The sequence below is a fragment of the Trachurus trachurus genome (genome assembly GCF_905171665.1).
Source record: "Trachurus trachurus genome assembly, chromosome: 7".
Classification (NCBI taxonomy): Eukaryota; Metazoa; Chordata; class Actinopteri; order Carangiformes; family Carangidae; genus Trachurus; species Trachurus trachurus.
The window spans coordinates 16,560,373-16,582,286 of NC_139901.1; the positions used below are offsets into that span (position 1 = coordinate 16,560,373).

The 21,914-nt window shown below is 39.2% G+C and overlaps 1 protein-coding gene across 1 annotated transcript; it reads right to left on the reverse strand.

Annotated features, from left to right (window-relative positions):
* Positions 1 to 283: 283 nt before the first annotated feature.
* On the reverse strand, positions 284 to 20,894 carry sycp2 (synaptonemal complex protein 2; the record flags this gene model as incomplete). Its single annotated transcript, XM_083975842.1, has 44 exons — positions 284 to 385; positions 606 to 662; positions 885 to 963; positions 2,019 to 2,077; positions 2,374 to 2,473; positions 2,995 to 3,089; positions 3,366 to 3,544; positions 8,223 to 8,351; positions 8,591 to 8,642; positions 8,749 to 9,027; positions 9,850 to 10,151; positions 10,612 to 10,765; positions 11,769 to 11,927; positions 12,382 to 12,588; positions 12,702 to 12,763; positions 12,853 to 13,015; positions 13,169 to 13,204; positions 13,326 to 13,386; positions 13,502 to 13,545; positions 13,635 to 13,680; positions 14,076 to 14,191; positions 14,271 to 14,689; positions 14,782 to 14,855; positions 14,987 to 15,032; positions 15,125 to 15,191; positions 15,492 to 15,542; positions 15,742 to 15,899; positions 16,244 to 16,352; positions 16,923 to 17,009; positions 17,147 to 17,221; positions 17,476 to 17,624; positions 17,818 to 17,875; positions 18,001 to 18,105; positions 18,368 to 18,413; positions 18,715 to 18,767; positions 18,872 to 19,014; positions 19,104 to 19,138; positions 19,239 to 19,333; positions 19,424 to 19,509; positions 20,004 to 20,028; positions 20,126 to 20,221; positions 20,303 to 20,446; positions 20,541 to 20,681; positions 20,871 to 20,894. The coding sequence occupies 44 exons, from the start codon at positions 20,892 to 20,894 to the stop codon at positions 314 to 316; spliced, it is 4,737 nt and encodes a 1,578-aa protein (XP_083831968.1). The 3' UTR covers positions 284 to 313.
* Between the last annotated feature and the right edge of the window lie 1,020 nt (positions 20,895 to 21,914).

Sequence of the window (21,914 nt, forward strand, 5' to 3'; positions counted from 1 at the left end):
AATGAATACACTGAAAAGGATTATTGCCTCTATCTATTTTACAGAACACTAAAATGACTGAATTTGTGAACCAAATATTAACAAATTAATAAATATCAGAGCACAACATTTCTAATAAAAACAATCACATAGCAACATATCTGAATTAGAATGAACAAATACACACACCTACAATAAAAGCAGAACCTGGAATAATCAACACTTCAGTTGAACACTCACATGAAGAAAATCAGCAGAGCTCAACGACACAGCACAGTGTGAATCGTGTGGTGAAATACACAACCTTGTTTACACTTTTAAGACCCGGAAGGACTCAAAACCTGGCTCCATCGGGGAAAAACAACGAATGCAGGCCTCTCTTCACACTCTGGATCTCTCCCTCTTGCTACAAAAGGTAAACAAGTAAAAAAGAATCATTCTGTAAAAGGCACTTAATTTCAAACCATACAAAACACCATCTGAGTCACGGAGTCTCTCAAGGCTATATGTGATGTACTGGCTTTCAATGGGACATTATTCTGCTGCAGACACACAATAAAAGACAGATAAAAAGCCAGTCTAATGGTTCAGATGGACTCTATCCAACCTGTGTCGTGTTGACTTACCATCTCACCGAGGAGTCTGTCCTGAACTGACTTCATATCCTTTCTTATCAGGCACATCTGAAAACAGCAGGCAGAGTAGTAGGGTTTTTTTTAGGGGTGGGGGTATAGAATATGACAGCCAGGACAAGCAGGGCACGAGCTGACACATGAGACAATGATGTAAGCAAAATAGTGTAACGGCCACTCAGCAATGACATGACAATGACGACACGTTCTATTAAAAAAGAGAAAGAAAATAGAAACATAGATTAACTGCAAAACGAGGACTGAGTATCAGACCTGGGATGTGAAGATTTTCTTCTCGTACTCCAAGCTGTGACACACATTACTCTGGAGGGCTTTCTTCAAGGTCTCATCTCTGGAGGGAAGGATACAAACAATCCACAATGACACATGAGGCCAAGCTTAGGAGGGTGGGAGAACACACACGGTAAAGATAAAGGACATACAGTATAGCATGTGTTCAACCCAACAGATTAGGACTCACTATCTCTTAAAAACTGAATTTCTTTTACTGACACAGTTACAGCACTTGGTCAGTAAAACTGTTTGACCAAGGTGGATTGATTTAAAGTAGACTATATGCTTTTGGTAGGTCTCAACAATTTAAAAGGTTACCAGTGAACCTCTTTATTGAATCTCACTCATTGGGACTCAAGAATATGTCTACCATTGTCTTGTGAAGAAGAAAGTCTGGAGTGATCACAAAGAAGCCAAATCAAGAAAGTAGTGCTAGAATTGGGGGTTTTCACAAAAAATAGCACAAGTGGTCAGGCTGAGGTGCCTGAACAGCACACATCTTTATCTATTACCTCTCTGAGTCATGGAGGCAAAAATATACTTTATAAGGGGATTACTGCTTACTTCGGATCTTGTTAGGTGAGTATAAAATGTTATGATCAAAACTTTATGATTATGAAAATACACTGCTTGGATGATACATGTTAATTTAAACAATTAAAGCATGCAGAGAGAGATGAGAGGCATGTTGATTAATGTGGATGCTTTCTATTTACACAAAAACATAGTACTAGATTGCTTCCTTTGGACAATTTTTTTCATACCCATTATCTTAGCCCTTTACAACAGTGTATAATAGGAGGGCAAAGATTGCTAAAGATCAGTGAACTCAGCATAGTCATATGAAGAAGCACTGGCCAAAAAATAGCTTGTGCTGTAGGGTGCATAGCTAGCTTATGATGATAAGCCCGAGGAGAAACATCTTTTTCTGTCATGCATTTTAATCCATTTTTCACAGAATAAACAAGTATGTTATTCAACCTTTTACATAGTATTTGGGGTTAAGCCTGTGGCAACTGCATTGATCTAAAAGTGGCAGGAAAATAGCAACAAACTAACAAAATCGCTCTTTCAGCGCTCACACAAACAGAAACACAAAGTCCTAAAATTCACCTCATGGTTTGCTGCTCCCAATAAGACCGGAAAGCCACACTCTGTTTTTTCCAGTGTATCTGTGAAAGAGCAGAAACCAAAGACACATCAACAGCAAGAACACATTGTTCATTTATTTCAAACCAACAAAATTATAACTCTCGTACAACAAAACAAGAAAAGAAAATCACAGGACACCATATAACCATATATCGAACAGGACAAACAACAATAACAACAACAGACACTAACAACAACAAACACTATATAATGAGATCATATTTAGTTTTAAGAATATAATTTTACATATTCTTTCCAAACTCCAAACAGCTTGTCTGAGAATTAGTGTGTTAGAGAAAGAAACAGAGAGACCTACACTCAGGTCTTTCTCCATTCTTTTCAAAGCAGTATCATCCTGCTCCAGTTTGTTGATCTCTTCCGAGAGGATCTTCTCAACCTGTGACAGCCTCTGCGTCCTGTACCACATGGGGTGACAGAAAACCAGTGAAATGAAAAGACAAAACAAAAATACAAACAGAGCAGGTTTCCAATAGCAGGAAGACACTATGTGGACATTCAAGTGCTTATGCACCAACTTAGAACTGGTTTGGGAAATTAACACTGCCAACTGTAAAGTTGTTTTCTATATGGAACAAATAAAATGGTAAATGGTCTTGCACTTATATAGTGCCTTTCTGGTCTCTAGGACCACTTGAAGCGCTTTACACTGTTTGTCGCATTCACCTTTCACACACACACATTCATGCAACGCTTTTTGTAGCTAGTGCTTTGAAAGCTAATCATTCACACACGCGATGACACAACAAGGGCAAGTGTGGGTTGTGTGTATTGCTCAAGGACACTTTGAAACGCAGCTGGGATTCGAACCACCAACCTCTCGATTCCACTCTGCCTACTGAGCCACAGAAGGCAACCAGTCAACAAATGGGAAAGTGAGACCTGGGACTGTAAAAACGATTATTACACACTCACTGACCTGTATTTGGTGACTTGCATGTTGAGGGATGAGACATGTTGCTGGACTGTGACCAGAGACTGCTTGTTGTAAACCTCCATCATCTGGCAACGATTCTGAATGCAAAAACAATTGAAGATAGGAAGTTTAGTGATCTTTTACCATTGCAGTGGCTCTGTATCATTAATAGAGCTTAAAAGTCTAGTAAAAAATATATTCACTGCTTTATCAAACACATATGGCAGACCATGAGGCATGATTTTTAATGGTTTTAAGAAGCATTTTCAGGGCAAACGGGAACTACACTATAAAATATAATGTGACAGTGTGCTGCTTACTCTCTTGCCCTGCTGATAATATAGTATGTGTGTCACATTGTGTTTGTATCCAACCTGAAACTTCTTCTTGAGGTCAGAGCTGAATTGCTGGTACATGTTTCCCTGTTTTAAAGTGAGTTCTGGTAACTCTAAGTCCTCATCCTCGTCCTCATCCTCATCCATGTCACCGGAGGTCACGGTGTGGGTGGAGGACAGGACCCGGCTCACCTTGCCTGTAGCCGACACCTCAGTGACTGTGAATAACAGATGACAGGAAAGACTACTTCAGAGTTCTGGGAAAACACCAAAATCTCCATTCAAATTATACAAGTTGGAAATAGTAAAAACAAACAATAATTTTCACTGAATTGTTTCGTAAGAACTTGTTGGCATACCTTTTGAACATAATGTACAAATTACAAACAAACAACCCAAAACCATAATGCCAGATTTTGCTAGAGTGGGGCAAATTTTGTATCCCACATGTTACTATCACCATATCTTTTATTCTTGGACTTACACTTGATGCTTTTTGGAGTTTATAATGGCGAATGGACCAGGTTCAGAAAAGATTCTTATCACAAGATCTGGTCTTTGTGAAGTCACTTGACACTGAATGTGATGTTGAGTAAAACTCTTACAGTCTGGTCTTCCTCATGACCAACCTGGACTGTGGCAGTCTGCCAGTCTAATCAACTTTGTCCACCACATACTGTACTGATTCTTCAAATGTTCCACTTTTTCAAATGGGTAAAATCTGTATGCTTTTATTAGCCCCTCGCTCTCACAACACATTGACAACTGACTCGTCTGACTCACAAGCACTGGGAGAAATGCTGCCAGTGGACCATCAAAACGTGCATGTCATTCTGGGAGCACATGTGAGTGTGCCAATACTGGCCGTTAATGATATGTAATCAACTCTCACTGACCGGACTCTAGTCAGTGAGGAGAGTCATGAAGAGTTGTGAATATAGTTCAGTTACTTATTTGGCACAATTTAAGCTCAATATTTTCAGTAGTGGTGCAACAGATCATTGATGATCCTTGATCTGTACGGATCTCTATCCACGGATTGTCAAGCAAGTGGTTTGGGGATTGGTTGATGACAAAAAAAATGTGTGCGTTCAGTGTGGGAACAAAACGGGCAATAAAAAAAAAAGAACTCTTCTCGTATCCTTGAAGCAGCAGCTCTATGTTGCGCACAACAACAACAATGGGCCTCATTCACCAATATCTTCTTAAGAACCTTCTTAGATTCTTTCTTAAGTTGTTCTTAAGAGATTCCTTAAGAAAACCCTACGTTAAATTCATCAACGCGTTCGTAAGCCTCAGAATTGTTCGCAGCTGTGTTCTTATGCCATCTCCTCGTAAATTGAGGGCGTGTGCCAGGTGAGTCTAATTAACATAGGATTAGCATAGGTAACTGCCCCATCAATGCCCGTAAAAGGGCATGAGACTGCACAGGCACTGAGCAGAGAAGGTGAAGTGAGAAAGAAAGTTGAAATGCTCAAATTAAAATCTGGGAGGGAGCACCAGACTCCAAACGTAAAAAGAACTTAAGTAGTGAAGTGGTGCTACTGCGGCAGGAATGAAACAAAGAAACAAACAAAAAGTTTATATTTAGTTTATATTTTTATATTTATATTTAGGCTATATTTAGTAGCGTCAGCAGTGGATGCAGCTCTTCGGGTTGTTATCAGAGAGACCACACTCTCACGTGTGCCATCATAAATATCATCATCAACATATGAAAAAGAAAACAGTTGTGTGTGAACACTTACAGTAAGTGCACTGTTGCAGCCCGCAATTAAGGGGAAAAAAATCATATCGGCAGCTGTATGTTGCGCACAACAAAACTGATATGAATTAAGTGTCTATAATGTTTTTTAAGAGACTGCAATAATTTGTCAATTATTATTATTAATATATGATTATTAAAAACATCATAAAAGATAAGAAAATAATTCTTATTCAAATCATATAATATCATACAACTGCAGAACAGAAGAAAACGCTATAATCGGTTATTTTTGCAGAAGTCTCAGCACTTAAAAGTGCGTAAGTATACTCCTGACTGTTCGTAGATTTTGTTCTTAGTTAAAGCAGATATCAGTGGAATGTTTTTGTTAATATAAGTCCTAAATAGTCCTATTTTCCGTCAGCAATCACTTACATGAAGTATTTCAGCCTAAACACGAGTCTCTCCGTCACTCTGCTCTGCTGTAACCCGAGGAGAAAATTTTCCTTGTGGGATACAAGTGTTATCCAATGAGGAGAGAGAACGGCATGAAGGGCTGTGTGTGCAGCCAAGGGATGCGCGTGAATGTGGTGACGTAGCACGAGGACCAATTGATGCCTGACAAGGGCGGGGGCTGCTAACTCATGGTGCGTTCAAAGAAACTCGTACTTTGTGTTTTTCCTTCCTGTGAAGTCATACCAGTTCGATCTGGTACGAGTTCACGGGTCGGAAGTTACGAGTGGCCGTTACAGGGAACTTTCACAGACAACAGGATGGTAAAAACACGAGCTACGGGTTACCTGGAACGCTACCAAGTCGTAGTTGTGACTTGAAGCTGTAACTTACGGTTTCAAAAGCCTGCCTTGAACGCAGCATTAGCCGAAACGGCCGTGAAGCTGATATCTGCTTTAAGAACAAATTCTGGATAAGAAAACATTCATGAATGCCACAATCTTCGTAAAAACTTCGTAAGTAGGACTTAAGAACAAATTTGTTCTTAAGAACGGTTCGTGAATGAGGCCCATTGGGCCTCATTCACCAATATCTTCTTAAGAACCTTCTTAGATTCTTTCTTAAGTTGTTCTTAAGAAGTTCCTTAAGAAAACCCTACGTCAGATTCATCAACGCGTTCGTAAGCCTCAGAATTGTTCGCAGCTGTGTTCCTACTTGATGAATGCCATCTCCTCGTAAGTTGAGGGCGTGTGCCAGGTGAGTCTAATTAACATAGGATTAGCATAGGTAACCGCCCCATCAATGCCCGTAAAAGGGCATGAGACTGCAGGGCCGTGTGCACACAGAACCCACAGGCACTGAGCAGAGAAGGTGAAGTGAGAAAGAAAGTTGAAATGCTCAAATGAAAATCTGGGAGGGAGCACCAGACTCCAAACGTAAAAAGAACTTAAGTAGTGAAGTGGCGCTACTGCGGCAGGGATGAAACAAAGAAACAAGCAAAAGGCTTATATTTAGTTTATATTTTATATTTATATTTAGGCTGTATTTAGTTGCGTCAGCAGTGGATGCAGCTCTTCGGTATCAGAGAGACCACACTCTCACGTGTGCCATCATAAATATCATCATATTATCACATATGAAAAAAAAAACAGTTGTGTGTTGTGTGAACACTTACAGTAAGTGCACTGTTGCAGCCCGCAATTAGGAAAAAAAAAAATCATATCGGCAGCTGTATGCCCCCCCCTCCCCCAAAAAAAGATATGATATGAATTTTGTGTCTATAATGTTTTTTAAGAGACTGCAATGATTTGTCAATTATTATTATTAATATATATGATTATTAAAAACATCATAAAAGATAAGAAAATAATTCTTATTCAAATCATATAATGTCATACAACTGCAGAACAAAAGAAAACGCTATAATCGGTTATTTTTGCATAAGTCTCAGCACCTAAAGGTGTGTAAGTATACTCCTGACTGTTCTTAGATTTTGTTCTTAGTTAAGAACAAATTCTGGATAAGAAAACATTCATGAATGCCACAATCTTCGTAAAAACTTCGTAAGTAGGACTTAAGAACAAATTTGTTCTTAAGAACGGTTCGTGAATGAGGCCCATTGTTCCTTTCTACCAACATGTGTATTACCAACACCCTCCACTCCCTGCTGATCTGAAAATGGTCCAATCCGTGACTCAGAACCGTGATCTCATCGATCGTGAGGTTTTTGATCTGTTGCACCCCTAATTTACAGTATCTAATTCTGTGGGGAACTCTGCAGTCTTACAGTTGGTATTCTGATATTCTGTACTTGGTAAATTTGCAAGTATAGTATCGTTTTCTAATTACTCCCCACTCCCCAGGTGTAGCTGCTTGAAAAAATTGGCAAACATACATATGATCACACATAGAAGTCATTGCCGATATTAGACGTTGAAGTGTGAAAAATGGCTCAAAATGTTAAGCATGCAACACTGCATTGAAGCATCTCTGTATGTGTTAATTGCATAACATATAGTACACTGATGTTGATTTTAGAAGTAATTGATTACCAAGCATGCCTCATGAGATTCAGTTGACCTTACATGGAGAAGAAAACGATCAATTGTGGATATGTTCATAATACCTTTTTGAGTTATGCATGTTTTTCCTTCTGGATTATTATTAAAGCAGAAGTGAGTGATCCGGTCGTTTTCGCTAATGCTGCGTTCCAGGCAGGCTTTTGAAATCGTAAATTACAGCTTCAAGTCACAACTTACGACTTTGTAGCGTTCCAGGCAACCCACTCGTGTTTTTCCGACCTGTTTTACCGGTGAAAGTCACTATAACGGCCACTCGTAACTTCCGACCGGTGAACTCGTACCAGATCGAACTGGTACCACTTCACGGTCGGAAAAATACGAGTTTCCTTGAACGCACCATAACAGTCCTCGTCGCTACGTCGCCACATTCACGGCGTTCCTTGGCTGCACACACAGCCCTGCATGCCGTTCTCTCTCCTCATTGGATAAAAACTGTAGGATACGATAAATGTTTTCTCCTCGGCTCAGAGCAGAGCAGAGGGACTGAGAGACCCGTGTTTCAGTCCAAACACTCTATGTAAGTGATTGCTGTCGGAAGATATAACTATTTAAGACTTATATTAACACAAATATATCACTCACTTCTGCTTTAAGTCTCAACATGGTGATATTCCTGAAATCAGTTCACTACTGATTAGTGAAAGTAACATGTCTTACAGGACTTGAACAACTTCCTTGGCTTCATCCGAGGAGAACGCTCCCTTCTCATCTTGCTTTTCTTTCTCTCTTCCTTCTCATCTTCGTCAGAATTACTGGCAGATGAGATGCAGCGCTTGCGAGAAGGTCCTGTAACAAGTTCCACAAATAACTATAAATTACTCCATTTTAGGACAAATGGACTCCCTCTAAAACATGTCAGTGATTTGATCACGGAGCCCTATTTCAGAATTTAGGGGGTGGGATTGTGCTCATTATCACTGTGAAATTAGATATCATTTTGAACTTAAATGTAACTTTCTAAACTCAGATTGCATTAGGTGGGATACACTTCAGTAAAGGACCAAGATACAATAAAGTTCTTTTACCTGAGGTGTCAAGCTTTGAAGAGTTTACCTCTCTGTCTGAAGGTGGTGTTTTCTGTCAGGATGGACAGTGACACATCAGTCATTTGTAATTCAGTTAGTCCATCCATCCATCCATCCATATGCAATCATAAAACATTATGTCAAGTAAAGCCCCCTACCTCAGTTTTACAAGATACAGTCAGAGCAGTTTTGTAGCTGTCCTTGACTCTGCAGCTGAGCAATGATGACTTAGTGGACAATTGGCTCAGTGAAACCTGGGACACTGAAGACACTGTAGTAAGGCCATAACAGCAGTCTTGGTTTTCAGGGAATGGTGATTGGGTAGGAGAAGGCATGGACTGCTTGTCCAGATCAATGAGTGTGGACGCCAACAGGGGTAGAGACAGAGACAAAGGAGATGGGGGTGCTGGAGATGGACGCTGCTGAACTGGACTTATCTGGAAAAACAAAGAAATAATGGCAAGGGACAGAAAGTGATGAGAAAGTATTAGGAGGTACTAATGGCAACTAATAGGCAACTAATTTAGCGTTTCTCTAATCACCATACCTGTCATGGATTTGAAACATTTTTCACAATACATTTGGTTGGTAGAGATGAAAGTGTTAAAAGCTACATTATCAGTTCTGCTTGTGTTAAAGGGGTCATTGTAAGTAATTCCACCATTCTCAAAATTAATAATTGATGCATATATTAGGGGAAATTGATTTTTAAAATGGTTACTTCAGACTTAAGTTTCCATACATTTACCACTGGTATAATCTCAGGTAGTTTTAACCTTGACAACCCTATGTAAGTATGGGTGGGACAGTTTGAAATTAACTGCTTAAAATGAAATGAAAAAAAAAGAAAAAACTTCTTCTTCACCAACTTTTTCAGCTGGTCTGGGAATTTCAAATAGCAATGCTTAGGTCACAGACTTACTTCCTGAGTTTACAGTTTACCGGTTATGAAGGCCTCAAGTCATCTAGTAATTCTCACATGACTTTCGAGTGGCGTCAGTGATCTCCATGTGGTCTAAAGCTGCGTGTTTCACTTGAACATGATAAATACCAGGGTACTCCTCGACACTTATGTCCACTTACAACTGACGAAGATAACATATTGTTGGCTCTACTGCTGAGATACACAGTACAACAGCAGATTATCGGGGTAAAAAGGATTAATTGGAACAGGCTACATTAAAACTTAGAATGTGATTCTAACCCTTGACACAGAATCCACAAGAACTACACAAGAGGTCTGGACGGTGCTATTTTACCTCCACTGCAGTCGTTCTAATGGGAGCATGCAGTGCAGAGGCTTGACCTCTCAGTGACAAGAGAGATCGAACAGACTGGGCGGACTGAGTCTTGGATGAGCCAGGCTTCTTTCCTGCACTGTACAAAGAGGAGGGCTTGAAGTCTCCTCTGCTGCCACCTGTAGAGCGAGGTTTGGGTAGCAGCAGGATTGGCGAGGGGGTGTCCTGGCAGGCAGGGTCAGGGGAGGCAGGGAGTGGGGATCCCCGCGGGGTGAGGAGAGGGGAGCAGATCAAATCCAAGGTTGGGGCTGACCTCTCTGCAGCTGTGAGGGTCCAAAATAAGCACAGATGTTCAAGCAGCTGGCCTCAGAAGTTGGACAGAGAGTAAAAGGTCAATATACATACATGCTTTTCTACATATCAATTTACAGTTAAGAGCTTGGAGAGCAATGGGGTTATTTATGTAAGGACTTAAAACTTTCTGCATAGAGGTGGTTTGAGTAAAAATGCATCCAGACCAAATGCAGAGATGTTTTACAGGAATTAAAATAATTGGCCTGAACTGTCTTTTGTATACAGATCCATTTTTACCGGACAAATTTAAAATCCTTTTTGTCCCCAAATTTACCCACCACAAGCAGACTTAACTAAGCTGAAGATATGTGGTCAAATTAATAAACCATTCGACCCACCATGAAGCATGTAATAGACATTAGCTTATGTCAGGAGTCAAATGACTGTTATCTAACTGTGATGCTGTTGAGTGGCTTTCTACAGTCTTACATCTCATCTTATCGATGAAAGGAGGCGATGGAAAGAACGAGGTCTGACGGGACACCCAGGAATCCTTCAATGCATTCGTCTGTTCCTGGACACTGACAACATTTTTCTTGTTTGACTTCAAACTTTCTTGAAGAATATTCTCAGGCCTCCGCTGCTAAAAAACATAAAGAATGTCTGTTATACATAAACAAGACCCATTTAGACCCACAACACTTGTGTGCATGTTCAAAACTGTGTATAATTTCCAGCAACATTTCTATCAGTGGCAAGGATCTACTAAAATGTAAATGTAACAGTTGTCCAATATGCTGTGAGGTTTTATATGTCTTTCTCTATACATCCCTTTGTTAGAATTTAAATAGATTGTTCTGGATGAGATCAACAGACAATCAAATATGGTTTGGAACATCTGAAAAGTACTTCTCACTCTTCCCCTGCTTTTGGCAGACAAACCAACTCGCATTCTGGTGTTTCAACAATTATGATGTTAAAATGAGCCCCTCAGTGACCACATTCTGAATATATACTATTATCCATTCACACTGCAAACAACATAATCAGCAACTAACCAGAAATGTTCTTCAGACGTCAGCGTAGTAAACTAATATGATGTGGGGACTGTCAACAGGCTTTATAGCTGAGAAAAGTTGCCTGTGGCTGAACTTTTCTTTGCCGTTGTGCGCCAATTTAATTTCCAACCCATGTTGTTTTCCTGCCAATATCAGTTTGCTTTCAAAATCATTAGCTTTAACAGCAGTATGTGATGCTAGGACAACAACTGAAACCATCTGTGGAGTTTACTCAAGCTCTGATGTAGATGTTTTCATATTTTTTGTAAATTTTTGAGGAATGCATCCTAATACACGTTTCCTAGGTAAATGTCTTACTTCACCTAAAGTTATGCAACATGAAACGTCAATGCCAAAGTCCGAGAAATATGACAGTTTGGAATGTTGTAGTTGTATGGCCCCACCACAAATGATTAATGAGTCTCTGATCTGTCAGAATAGAGGAAATAGCTAACTATGTTGATCACAGCATGCCCATGTGGTGACATGGATAAGTTTTCCAATTACACACACATGACAGTCAAGACACATATGCTTTATGGCATGCTAATTACTTAAATCTGAGTAACATGAAACTATGACCTCTACCTTAGCAGTGGATGACTGCTCTTGCTCTGACTCTGACTCGCTGCTCTGAAGGTTTCTCTCTGGCTTAACATGTCTTTTGGTTGGTTGGTTGCTCGCAGTCTTTTTCTTCATTGGATGAGAAGCCTCATGAGTTTTCTTAGTAATCCCCAGATGACCAGTCTATAAAATGACAAAAAGATGATGATTTTTGCTATTAAAAACAACTCAGGGCTCCAGACTGCCCCTAAATGGGTGCATTTTGCCCTTAAAATTTGAGAGTGTGCCAGTAAATTTTTCATTTACTTGCACATATCCAGCCAGTGAATTCGCCGGTTGTTTTTCTTTTAACACTGGTGAAACGTAGAAGGGACGACTCAAAGTACCTGGAATCTGTCATTATAGGTTTCAGGTCAATTTGTGTGAGGATCATGAATGAAAAGGAAATTTGAATATTTGCTTTGCAAATCAATTTACAACAAACAATGCACAAAAATGGTAATTGGTATTGGGAGATCCACTTAACTAAATAACTCAGACAGAAACAGAGGATAAAACATCTCGTTGTCATGTGCAATGATAATAATGACATTTTTACAGCAATGCCTCAAAATATAATAAACAAGGAGCTTTTTGCCTTGGGTGCAGGAGGCTTCTCTGATTCTGACTGGCTGTCATCAGAGTTTGGCTCCTTGTAGGTCTTGGTTGAGAGGGCAGCAGCTCTCTTAGGTCTCCTGCCTGCTGCATGTTTGCCGTTTGGTGCTGCTTTTGGTGCTGCTGCTGCTGCTGCTGGCTTCACTGTGGTCTTTGGCTGCTCCACTCTCCCCTTCATATTGCGGTTCTTCTGCTGAAACAACAATGACACACTGTGGCTGATAGTGATAGTGCATTAGTGGCTTAAAAGCACATAACTTCAGAAAACTTTATACATCACAAAATAAAACATTCCTGCCTTACTTTATTAGTTTTGCCTTTGACATGTTTTGGGGAGGGTGGTGGTGGTGAATCTAAAGATTCATCTGCAATGACATAAAGCACATTCTGTTTATGTAAATATGAATGTCTTTATATAATCAGCTGAAAGTATGATGTGTGTTTCAGGGCTTACATGAAGTATTAGTTGTTACAGCTTTAGGCTTGACGGGTGCTGGCCTTGTGTATTTGACAACAGGTTTAGGTTTCCTGCTCGACTCCCTCAGCCAGCTGACCTCTGATATGGCACCGTCCATGTCTGTGTCACTGAACAAATGTTTCTTAACATTCTCCTTCTCCTGTAACACAAAAGGTAGTAAGAGATTGAAAGAGCAAGAGAGAAAAGTGAAAGAGATGCTTTTCTAGCCAGTACATGATTAGTTCATGTGAATGCTGCATAATTCTTGCTGCTATAACATGTATAAACCACAACTTTCAAAAGTGAAAATGACCTTGTTTTGTGAGGCTTGTATTATCCTTGTTTTATTCTGAAAAGAACACAAATTTAAACACAACAAGAAAAGACGCTTGTCAACACAGAAATAGAGCATGTATCAGCTTTAACTTTTAACATATGTAGTAAAACACTTCAGTAGAATGAAAGCATACTTTAGCCACAGACTGTCTTTTCTCGCTGGTGCTGTAGATCCCTGAGGAGTCGTGGATGCCGCTGCCAAAAAGAACAATTTTTATTAAAAAAAAAAATCTTGACAGCATGCCATCGTTTTATGTGATGCATTTCTTGACAAATATGCACACAAGCTGTTCTCACGTATAAGACTTACCTGCTAGACAAGGCTGATGTGTTAATCATGGGTTTTTTTCCCCCCTAAAAACAATGAATAATAATTTTAAAAACCACAGTGGCACTGATACTTCTGTATATTACATTCATACGTAAACTCTTATAATATTTACCCCGGTAGTCAATGGTGACTCACTGGTGAATGCAAAAACATCCTTTCTGTTCAACAAGAGAGAAGGCATTACATAAAGCTACTGAAATAATATGCAAAAAACATTTAAATGAACTATATTACCTCTGCCTTGAAGGCATTGATGCTGTATTGATGCGGGTTTTCATTAGGCTTACAGATGTTTGAGATACATTCTTCTAAAAAAAAAAAGATCATCTTTAGTAACTCTAAGGCAACAGAAAAAGTAAAGTTACTAGGTTACTCCTAAACATAAACCACAATGACCCCTTACCTTAGCAGTTGATAAACAGCTCATATTGAAGATTTGCCTATATAGAAAAACATAAATGGTCATTCCATGGCATAGTTATTCCAACAATGACAGTTGTTCATCTACATGGGAACAACATAAATTAGCGCTACAACCATTCAGTGTTCAAACCTGTTAATAACAGGAGGAACCCAGCTCTGATGTGTGTTCTCTACTGCGGATCTGGTGTTCAACTCATAATGGCTGGCAATGGCCTTCATCATGCTCCCTGTAACCACTGCATCTTTCTGAGATGAGACAAACGAAGGTGTGAGAATCATAGTAAACATTTTGAACCTAGGAATGGATATTACGCTGCTGAAATACCTTGTCTTTGCTTGAGGGGGGCCTTTTAGTTTCAGCCTTAATATTGGGTGCTATTTTATCACGTAGAGCTTTGGTCATGGGCGCCGTGATTGGAGCTTTATTTAGACCAACACCTGCCTCCTGTGCCATCCTGCCTTTGCTCTTTCCTCCTTTGAGTGAGTCTTTTCTCTGGGCCTGTTGTACTTGCTGGTCTGGTGAGCTTTTGCCTTCCAAATCCCTTCTGGCTCCAGACAAAATTCTCTGGGTTGCAGCTGGTTTTTGAGGTGTTGGACCTTGGTTCTTCTCAGTGATGACCTGCTGCAGTCTCTGGGTGAGCTCAGTATGTAGCTGTTTTAGGCTGACAGGGTCTGAGCCTGGAACTGACAACGGCAGTGCTAAGGTTGGATCCTTCTGCTGTTGTGCCAAATTTGAACAAGGCTCTAAAGAGACAAAAATAAATAAATAAATAAAAATACAGAAAAAGTTTAATAACATTGAAGTATTAACTATAAATGTGTGACACTTTGTTTACCAGGTCGAGTCTTTATTTCCTGTGTGGGCATGGTTAGCATTTCAGAAACTGACAGTTTGCTCCAGTTAGCAGATCTGCAATTTGAAAACAATACACTTAGATAATACACTCCATATACATCCACAGCACTGACATAAATGCAGACAATACTTCTTATCAGAGCATTGGTGGTACCAGAGTGTGAGTGGTTCTTCACAGTGCTTACATGTTTTTCACAGGTCTGGGCTGGGTGTCAGGCACAAAATTACACTCTGAAAGTAAAAATATCAAGATAATGTTCAAGAGTCTCTGAAGAATAACTATGTAGTTGTATTTCTGGTCTGAAGTTAAGTCAATATAATACCCGACTGAGACTGTTCTTCTCCCTGTCCAGCTAGAACCATGTCTACTGCTTTTGAGGTTGGAATTTTCTGTAGAACAATTAGAGAGACGTGTAGGTGAACAATTAACTTTCTGTATATACAACTTTATCTCCACTGAAGTAACTTTTAAGAGATGTTCAGGCCAAATTATCCCAGACTTCACAGAGAGCTGAAAGAGAAATCCTGTTTGGAGTGCTCACTGGAACCAGTAGCCACAAAAACCAATATCATTAAACATAAGTCAGTTGTATTTCACCATCACATATCAAAAACAGTGTAGAGAATGTGAAGAGGTAGTAACATGCAACCTTAACTTTAAATATAAGCAAAAATAATTACATGATATACCTTTTCATATTTATCACCCTTGGTCTTATTGGTCTGCTTGAAAGCTAAACTCTGGAGAGACATATTACTCTGAAAAAGAGAACATTAAATTGAGTTTTCACTCTGAAACCAAAAACAAAATATTTTACATACTGTGATATCCGATTTTCGACGTACTGTTGAAAGACCATTCAGAGCATAATACAGAGAGAAGTACAGTATAGTATATGGAACCCCTTGTTAATTGCAGTGTAACCGGTGCATGTCTTACCTTTTCTAGCATGCCGCCTGCTTTTGTCCTTTTCGATGCTGTGCTATTACTGGGGGGCTTGGGGGTCGCCCTTTGGTCTCCCACACAAAATTCACCTTTCCTCTCACATGAACGCACCATCTCCAGAGATGGCTTCCCTTTACTCTTAGCTGGAGCATCTTAAGAACAAAATATCAATATTGTAGATGAGAGTTAGATCTATATTCCTTGTTTTATTTTATTCTCATATAACAAAGGTTTAAAAAGTTGATAGGGAGCTTCCATTCAACAAGACAAACTACTCATAGAAGATGGTTTGTAGAATACTGCAGATGCAAATACAGATGACATAAATATGAAATAAACAAGCTGTTAGGAGAGGAGTCCCATCACTATTAATGCTATTTTCAAAACAGTTCTGTAACTTTCTGATTTGTTGCCTGTCCTTTGCCAGTGCAGTTTTGTACTGCAGGACCTGATGTGATTGTACAGTATTTTGCTATGGTTTTTAATGTCCACCTACTTGATGACTTAGAAGCAGAGAGGAAACTGGCATCATGTACAGTTCCTCTTGCACTATTGCTGATGACGGTGGTGGACTCTGAAATCCTCATCTTGGCTGGGGTCACCTTCTGAATTGAAAATCAGAAGAGAGTAAATGGATGGATGGATGGATGGATGGATGGATGGATGGATGGATGGATGGATGGATGGATGGATGGTTTATTTAACCCAAAGAGAAACTAATGACTGTGTCTGTGAATTGCTGAAGAGTCACTTCACATGTGATATTCAAATGATATCATATTATTTATTTGATATGTAATGCGTTTCAAATGAAGATGATGGTATCAGATCACATATAAATTCTTCAGTTCATGACATGTAGTTATCTTGCTTTCTACGCCCCCTACTGGCCCTCCTGCAAATCAGTTGGTATACAAGATGCACACAGCAAAACTACAACCAACAACTGCACTTGTTGAAAAATAATGTATTCATTTTACATAAAGACTTAGAAGAGATGTATTGATTGACCTCTGTTTATAGACCCTTTCAGAGAGTATAAACAAAGACAGGTGTTACCAAGGATACTAATTAAGGCTCCATTCCATTTAGTGTACCAGAGCGTTTTCTAATGAGCCACACCTGTCTTTGTTTATACTCTCTGAAAGGGTCTATACAATACAAAACAATTTTACCTGATTTGGTGCAGATGCGGCAGGTAGTAGGTATGGGGCAGTACTTTTTTGACTGTCACCAAGAGAGACTTGGCTCTCTGGAACAACCTTCATGGAGAAAAGCATGCAGCACAAATAGAGACACCTCAATGTTGATTCAAATTTACAAAGCTTATAAAGATGCATTATTGCATATTTTGGCATAGAATTACTACATTAATATTTAAGAAGTTGACATTTCTTACCTGGGTGCAGTTGTCTTCAACTATGACTTTAACTGTTGTCTTCACCACTGATGTGCTCATCTTTCTCTCAAAGCCCTGACGGGTAGAGAACGTAAATCTTCAAACAATGTTGTGGGTTTTCAAATTTTACAAATCAATAAACTGTTACAACTGAAGAAAAGGTTTTTTTCACAGGATGCCAAGTTATCGCCAGTGTCATTATTGTATTGCTCACATTTGCTTGTCATGGATGTCAATACTACCTAGATACTGTTTATGTATACTTGTAGTATCCAAATACAGTATAGATGTTGGGACCAATAGGGAGGATTGAATAAGCCATGGCCTACTTTGTTTCTGCTGTGTCCATAGACATTTTGAGCAGCCTGCAGGATGTCCAGGGAGGAGCTGAAGTGGATGGCAAGATTTGATCCTTCAACCCCACCAACCACCACCACTTCTGACAGTTTTAATTGCAAGACTTTCATCTTGCCCTCCTCTAAAGATAAAAAAAAACAACAACAACAACACACACATATATACAGTAGCCACATGCACACACATGTATTAGTAAAGGTACACTTGACCAGCAGCCACACACATGTCATGATTGATACAGTACAGTAATAATACAGTAATACTTGTGCTGGCTGTTTGGATGTAATCTACACTAGATGTTTCTGTGCTTTTACCTGTTACAGTGTAGCTTTGGACTTCATTCTCATGAATACATATCGTTTCCCACCGGCCCTACATGAAAGAGAAACCACATTCCATTAGACTAAAACAGATGTCTCTTGTTGGTCATGTGAACGTAATTAATAGTTATACAGTACTGAACATATATATAAAATAAACTATTAATATTGAGGTACCTGTGTATCTTCATCAGGCAAAGAGAAGTAAAAGGAGATGCTGTTGCTGCCAAGGTTGAAGTCAATCCAGAATTCTTCCAGCTTCTCATCAATAGGCATCAGCAGCTGGGAACATAACAACCATTATTTCAATACACCTAATAAATTGGGAGTAATTGATATAATGTGATGTCCGACCTTACATTCACTTAATTGTATGAAGTAGGCAAAGGTGTCTTTATAAGTTCTGTCTTGTTGCACTGAATGTGCTGATTGGCTCAGAGACATAATCTATTTGTTTCTATGCATCTTAAGACATTAACTATTGCTGCAATTTCAAGTTTTGTTTTTCTCCCTCATATTTGGTACATATCCTTTTAATACTGACCTCAAACTTTCCCAAATTAACCTCCAAACAAGGGTAGGAATACACCCTGCATTCAGAGAGAACATCAATATTAGTTATATGCATCTGTCTTCAGCAATACATTTGTTTCCAACTAAGCTGTCAACAACCACAACTGATATGTATAGTCAAAGATTTTTTTTTTTTTTTAAGTCAACAATGTTGTCTAAAGGTAGTTGTTATCACTGGGAAAACATAAACAGTCATTCTTTTTCACTCTGTTAGAGTCATGGAAACTGAATTAAAGTATTTCTCTTTTGAATGGCAACCTTAAAGACCCCTCAATTGCCCCAGATAATATTTCACACTGAGGTATGATTTGTAGGTACCTTCTTCTCTCTCCCTGCATCCCATTCACCAAGTTCAGGAACTTGCGACAATCCTGAAATGAGACATATTTGCTGTTTAACACATTTACATGAAATATTGCCATAGTTACTTGCCACAGTAATAGAACAAAATGTAAATGCTAATGCCAGGTTTTACCGTCTCAAACTCCAAATCACAGATCTTGACGAAGGCATTAGCCACATGCTCCATGCTGAACCACCGATCTGCAAACGCCTTCCTTTGGGTGGGAGTGGCCATTCTGCACAATGCTTCCATCAGAGCTGTCTGCAAGTCGTAATCTAACACAAACATAATATGTTGTATATTTTTGTCCGTGTGTTTCTGTATGAAAACAAAAGAGACTGTATTCCTTATAAAAAACACTTACCACCACCCTCCAATATCTGACCAGCCAGCTTGACCCTGTTGAAGTATGATTAACAAGTCAAAGTTCAAGAGTGAATAGACATTGTGAAAAATGACTAATAATAATTCTTGCCATGAGGAAACTATCAAAACATACATGATGTCTGAGGCCTTCTGTGATGTTAGGATCTTCCTCTCTTTCTTAAGCTCCACTGGGATTTTGTCCAGTATTAAGTTGAATTTACGAATTGACTGTTAGAACATTATCAGCAAGTTATTTTAAAAAGCATCTCACCAAATGGTACACCAAAAACGTAGTATCAGTATATATTATCAAAAGACCTCTTTCTGGATCAGGATGTAGATTCTGGGGTCTACTCCCAACTGACCCACCGGATACAGGAAAGATTCTGTGATTTGGTATGTTCCTGTAAGACAAGACACTGGGGTACTTCTCTGAATAGAGCGGCACAGATTTTTCTGGATATTATTAAAAGTATGGAAATGTAAGCCTTGGCATGCTTCTAAAAAGACTGTCCTTTATGCTAAATGTAAATTGTCTTTGACCTAAACATGTTCCTCCAATCTTTCTTTCTTGATTACAGCACCTGAGCTGACAGTGCCCTCAGACTGAAGGGATAGTGGAATCAAAATAACATATTTTTTTGACACAAGAGTGAGTATAATTTAAAACTCTCCTTAACTGTGGAACAAACAAAATGATTCCAATAATGCTGTAACTGTAAGACCTGAGATTTGTTGGTAATAAGCAATTAAATGTAAACATGTTTTACAATTTAGGGTGAAATGTGCATGGTTGGTTATAATTTTGACCTGGATCGTACAAAGGCTTACTGAGGATGAAAAACACATACTGAAGGTGGAATACAAATACATAAATAAAAAACATGTAGCACTGTACCCTCTTTGCATGCTTCATGAACAACCTGTAACAGAGAGGAAAGAAAACTCTTTTTAGATTCTAGCAACAAGCACAAAGGTTTTATCATACACAGTGTATTTCACAGTTCAACACTGGCTTACCATTAAGACTTCAAAGAAGTCCTCAGAGAGGCTGAACAAGGGCTCATCCCACTGCGGGCCACACTGGATCCACAGTTGCCTGCACTTCTCAAACCACTGCACCATGTGCATGAAACAGGTTCAGTCATTCACTAAATAACAGCACATACACGCACACTGTGTCCCAAATTATATTACATGAACACTTATCTTTTTGATCAGTCCTTGTCTTGTCAGTCCTGACAGCCCTTGATGTCCATCAGGTAGTTTTATGTTTTCCCCACATTTGTACACAATAGCAAGACCCAACCTGGCTGATCTTGAGTCTTTCTGATCCAAGCTCTACAGTATGTGCACAACACAGACATGGCTTCATTAAACCCACAAACAGGGGTAAATCACGCCATATCAGTTAATGTGCTGAGCCACATCTTACCCTGCAGACAAGTTCATCCAATTTGGAGAGAAATTGTTTAGAGCATTTCATGGGGGTCCCTCCATATATGTCCCTCTGCAAGAATCCATCCAGTGCATGGACATCCCCACTTTTCAACACCTCATCCAGGACTTTCTCCAACTGTGTATGAGGAGGATTCATCAACTTAACTTTTTGCTGTTATGATTATTCAGCAACAAATATTTAATAACGTTATCGTAATGTTGGTAGGATGGGCTGTTTACAGACTGTCACCAATTAATATTTAACAAAGTTAACTGAAATTACAGTAGTCATGGCAACTTTTTTTCGATTGATGATTGTTCTCACCTGTGTGTCCTGGCTCGGTGCCATTCTCCCCCCCTGAGAAACAGTTTCACTGCCACTTGACTTTAGCTGTCCTCAGAGTAACTCTATAGGAAAATTATGATCAAGCCATCAGTCTTAAGACACTGGAAGGTAAATCAATGGTAGGTAAATTAAGTTTCAAACATTACTGTACATCGTGATCAATCACAACTCAACTCAATCTCGAGGATTTTCAAAACGTTTGGGAAGATATTTCTAATGTTAACGTTACTTTACTTGGCTAACGTTAACTGTTGGCAAGCTGACTTGACTCATTAATCTAAACTTTCTTCAGAACAAACGCCTAAGTGTGGTTGTACATAATCTGACATAATCTAAAGTAACTATTTCAATTCAACGTTAATTGAAGTCCACCATTTTGCCCCTGTCGTTTAAGTTACTCCAGGGCGGTTAGCTTGAAACTACGTTAGCTAAATTGATTTCTTTAGCTAACACAAATTTCGCATTACAACAGTCACCTGTCACTATGTATATCCATGTCACTGATCTACTCAAATCGTTTGACAGTACAAACAGAAATCATCAGTCTGAGAAAACGACGACAGATTTTCACGTTACTTACTATGTGTCGCCTCCTACTTTCTTTCTTTTTTCAGATCGTCGAACCCACCCGCGCGAAAGTCGTTACGTTCCTCACGCGGGCATCACGTATACAGTCAATGACGCAACCTCACGTCACGTACCACGTCGTTGTACCAGAGTCTACGCATCAGAAATTCTCTGGTTGTAGCCATGGTTGTAGCTACCAAAGTAGTCACCATAATCAGACTGTCTTCTTCTGAAAAGGGTGGGCTATCCTGCCTTGGTGTTTGAACTTATTTAATCACAGTTAACTATTCATGTCCATCTAATTTTCATGCTCACTCTTGTTTTAAGAAAAAAGGCACATGTGGCTAAAAAAAAAGTAGACTACAGTAAGTATCTGACCAGAAACCCATGAAGTCATGGTACAAAAATCAAAGGGTGTTATTTTTATATTTTAGTGAAGCTATTTGATAAAAAATA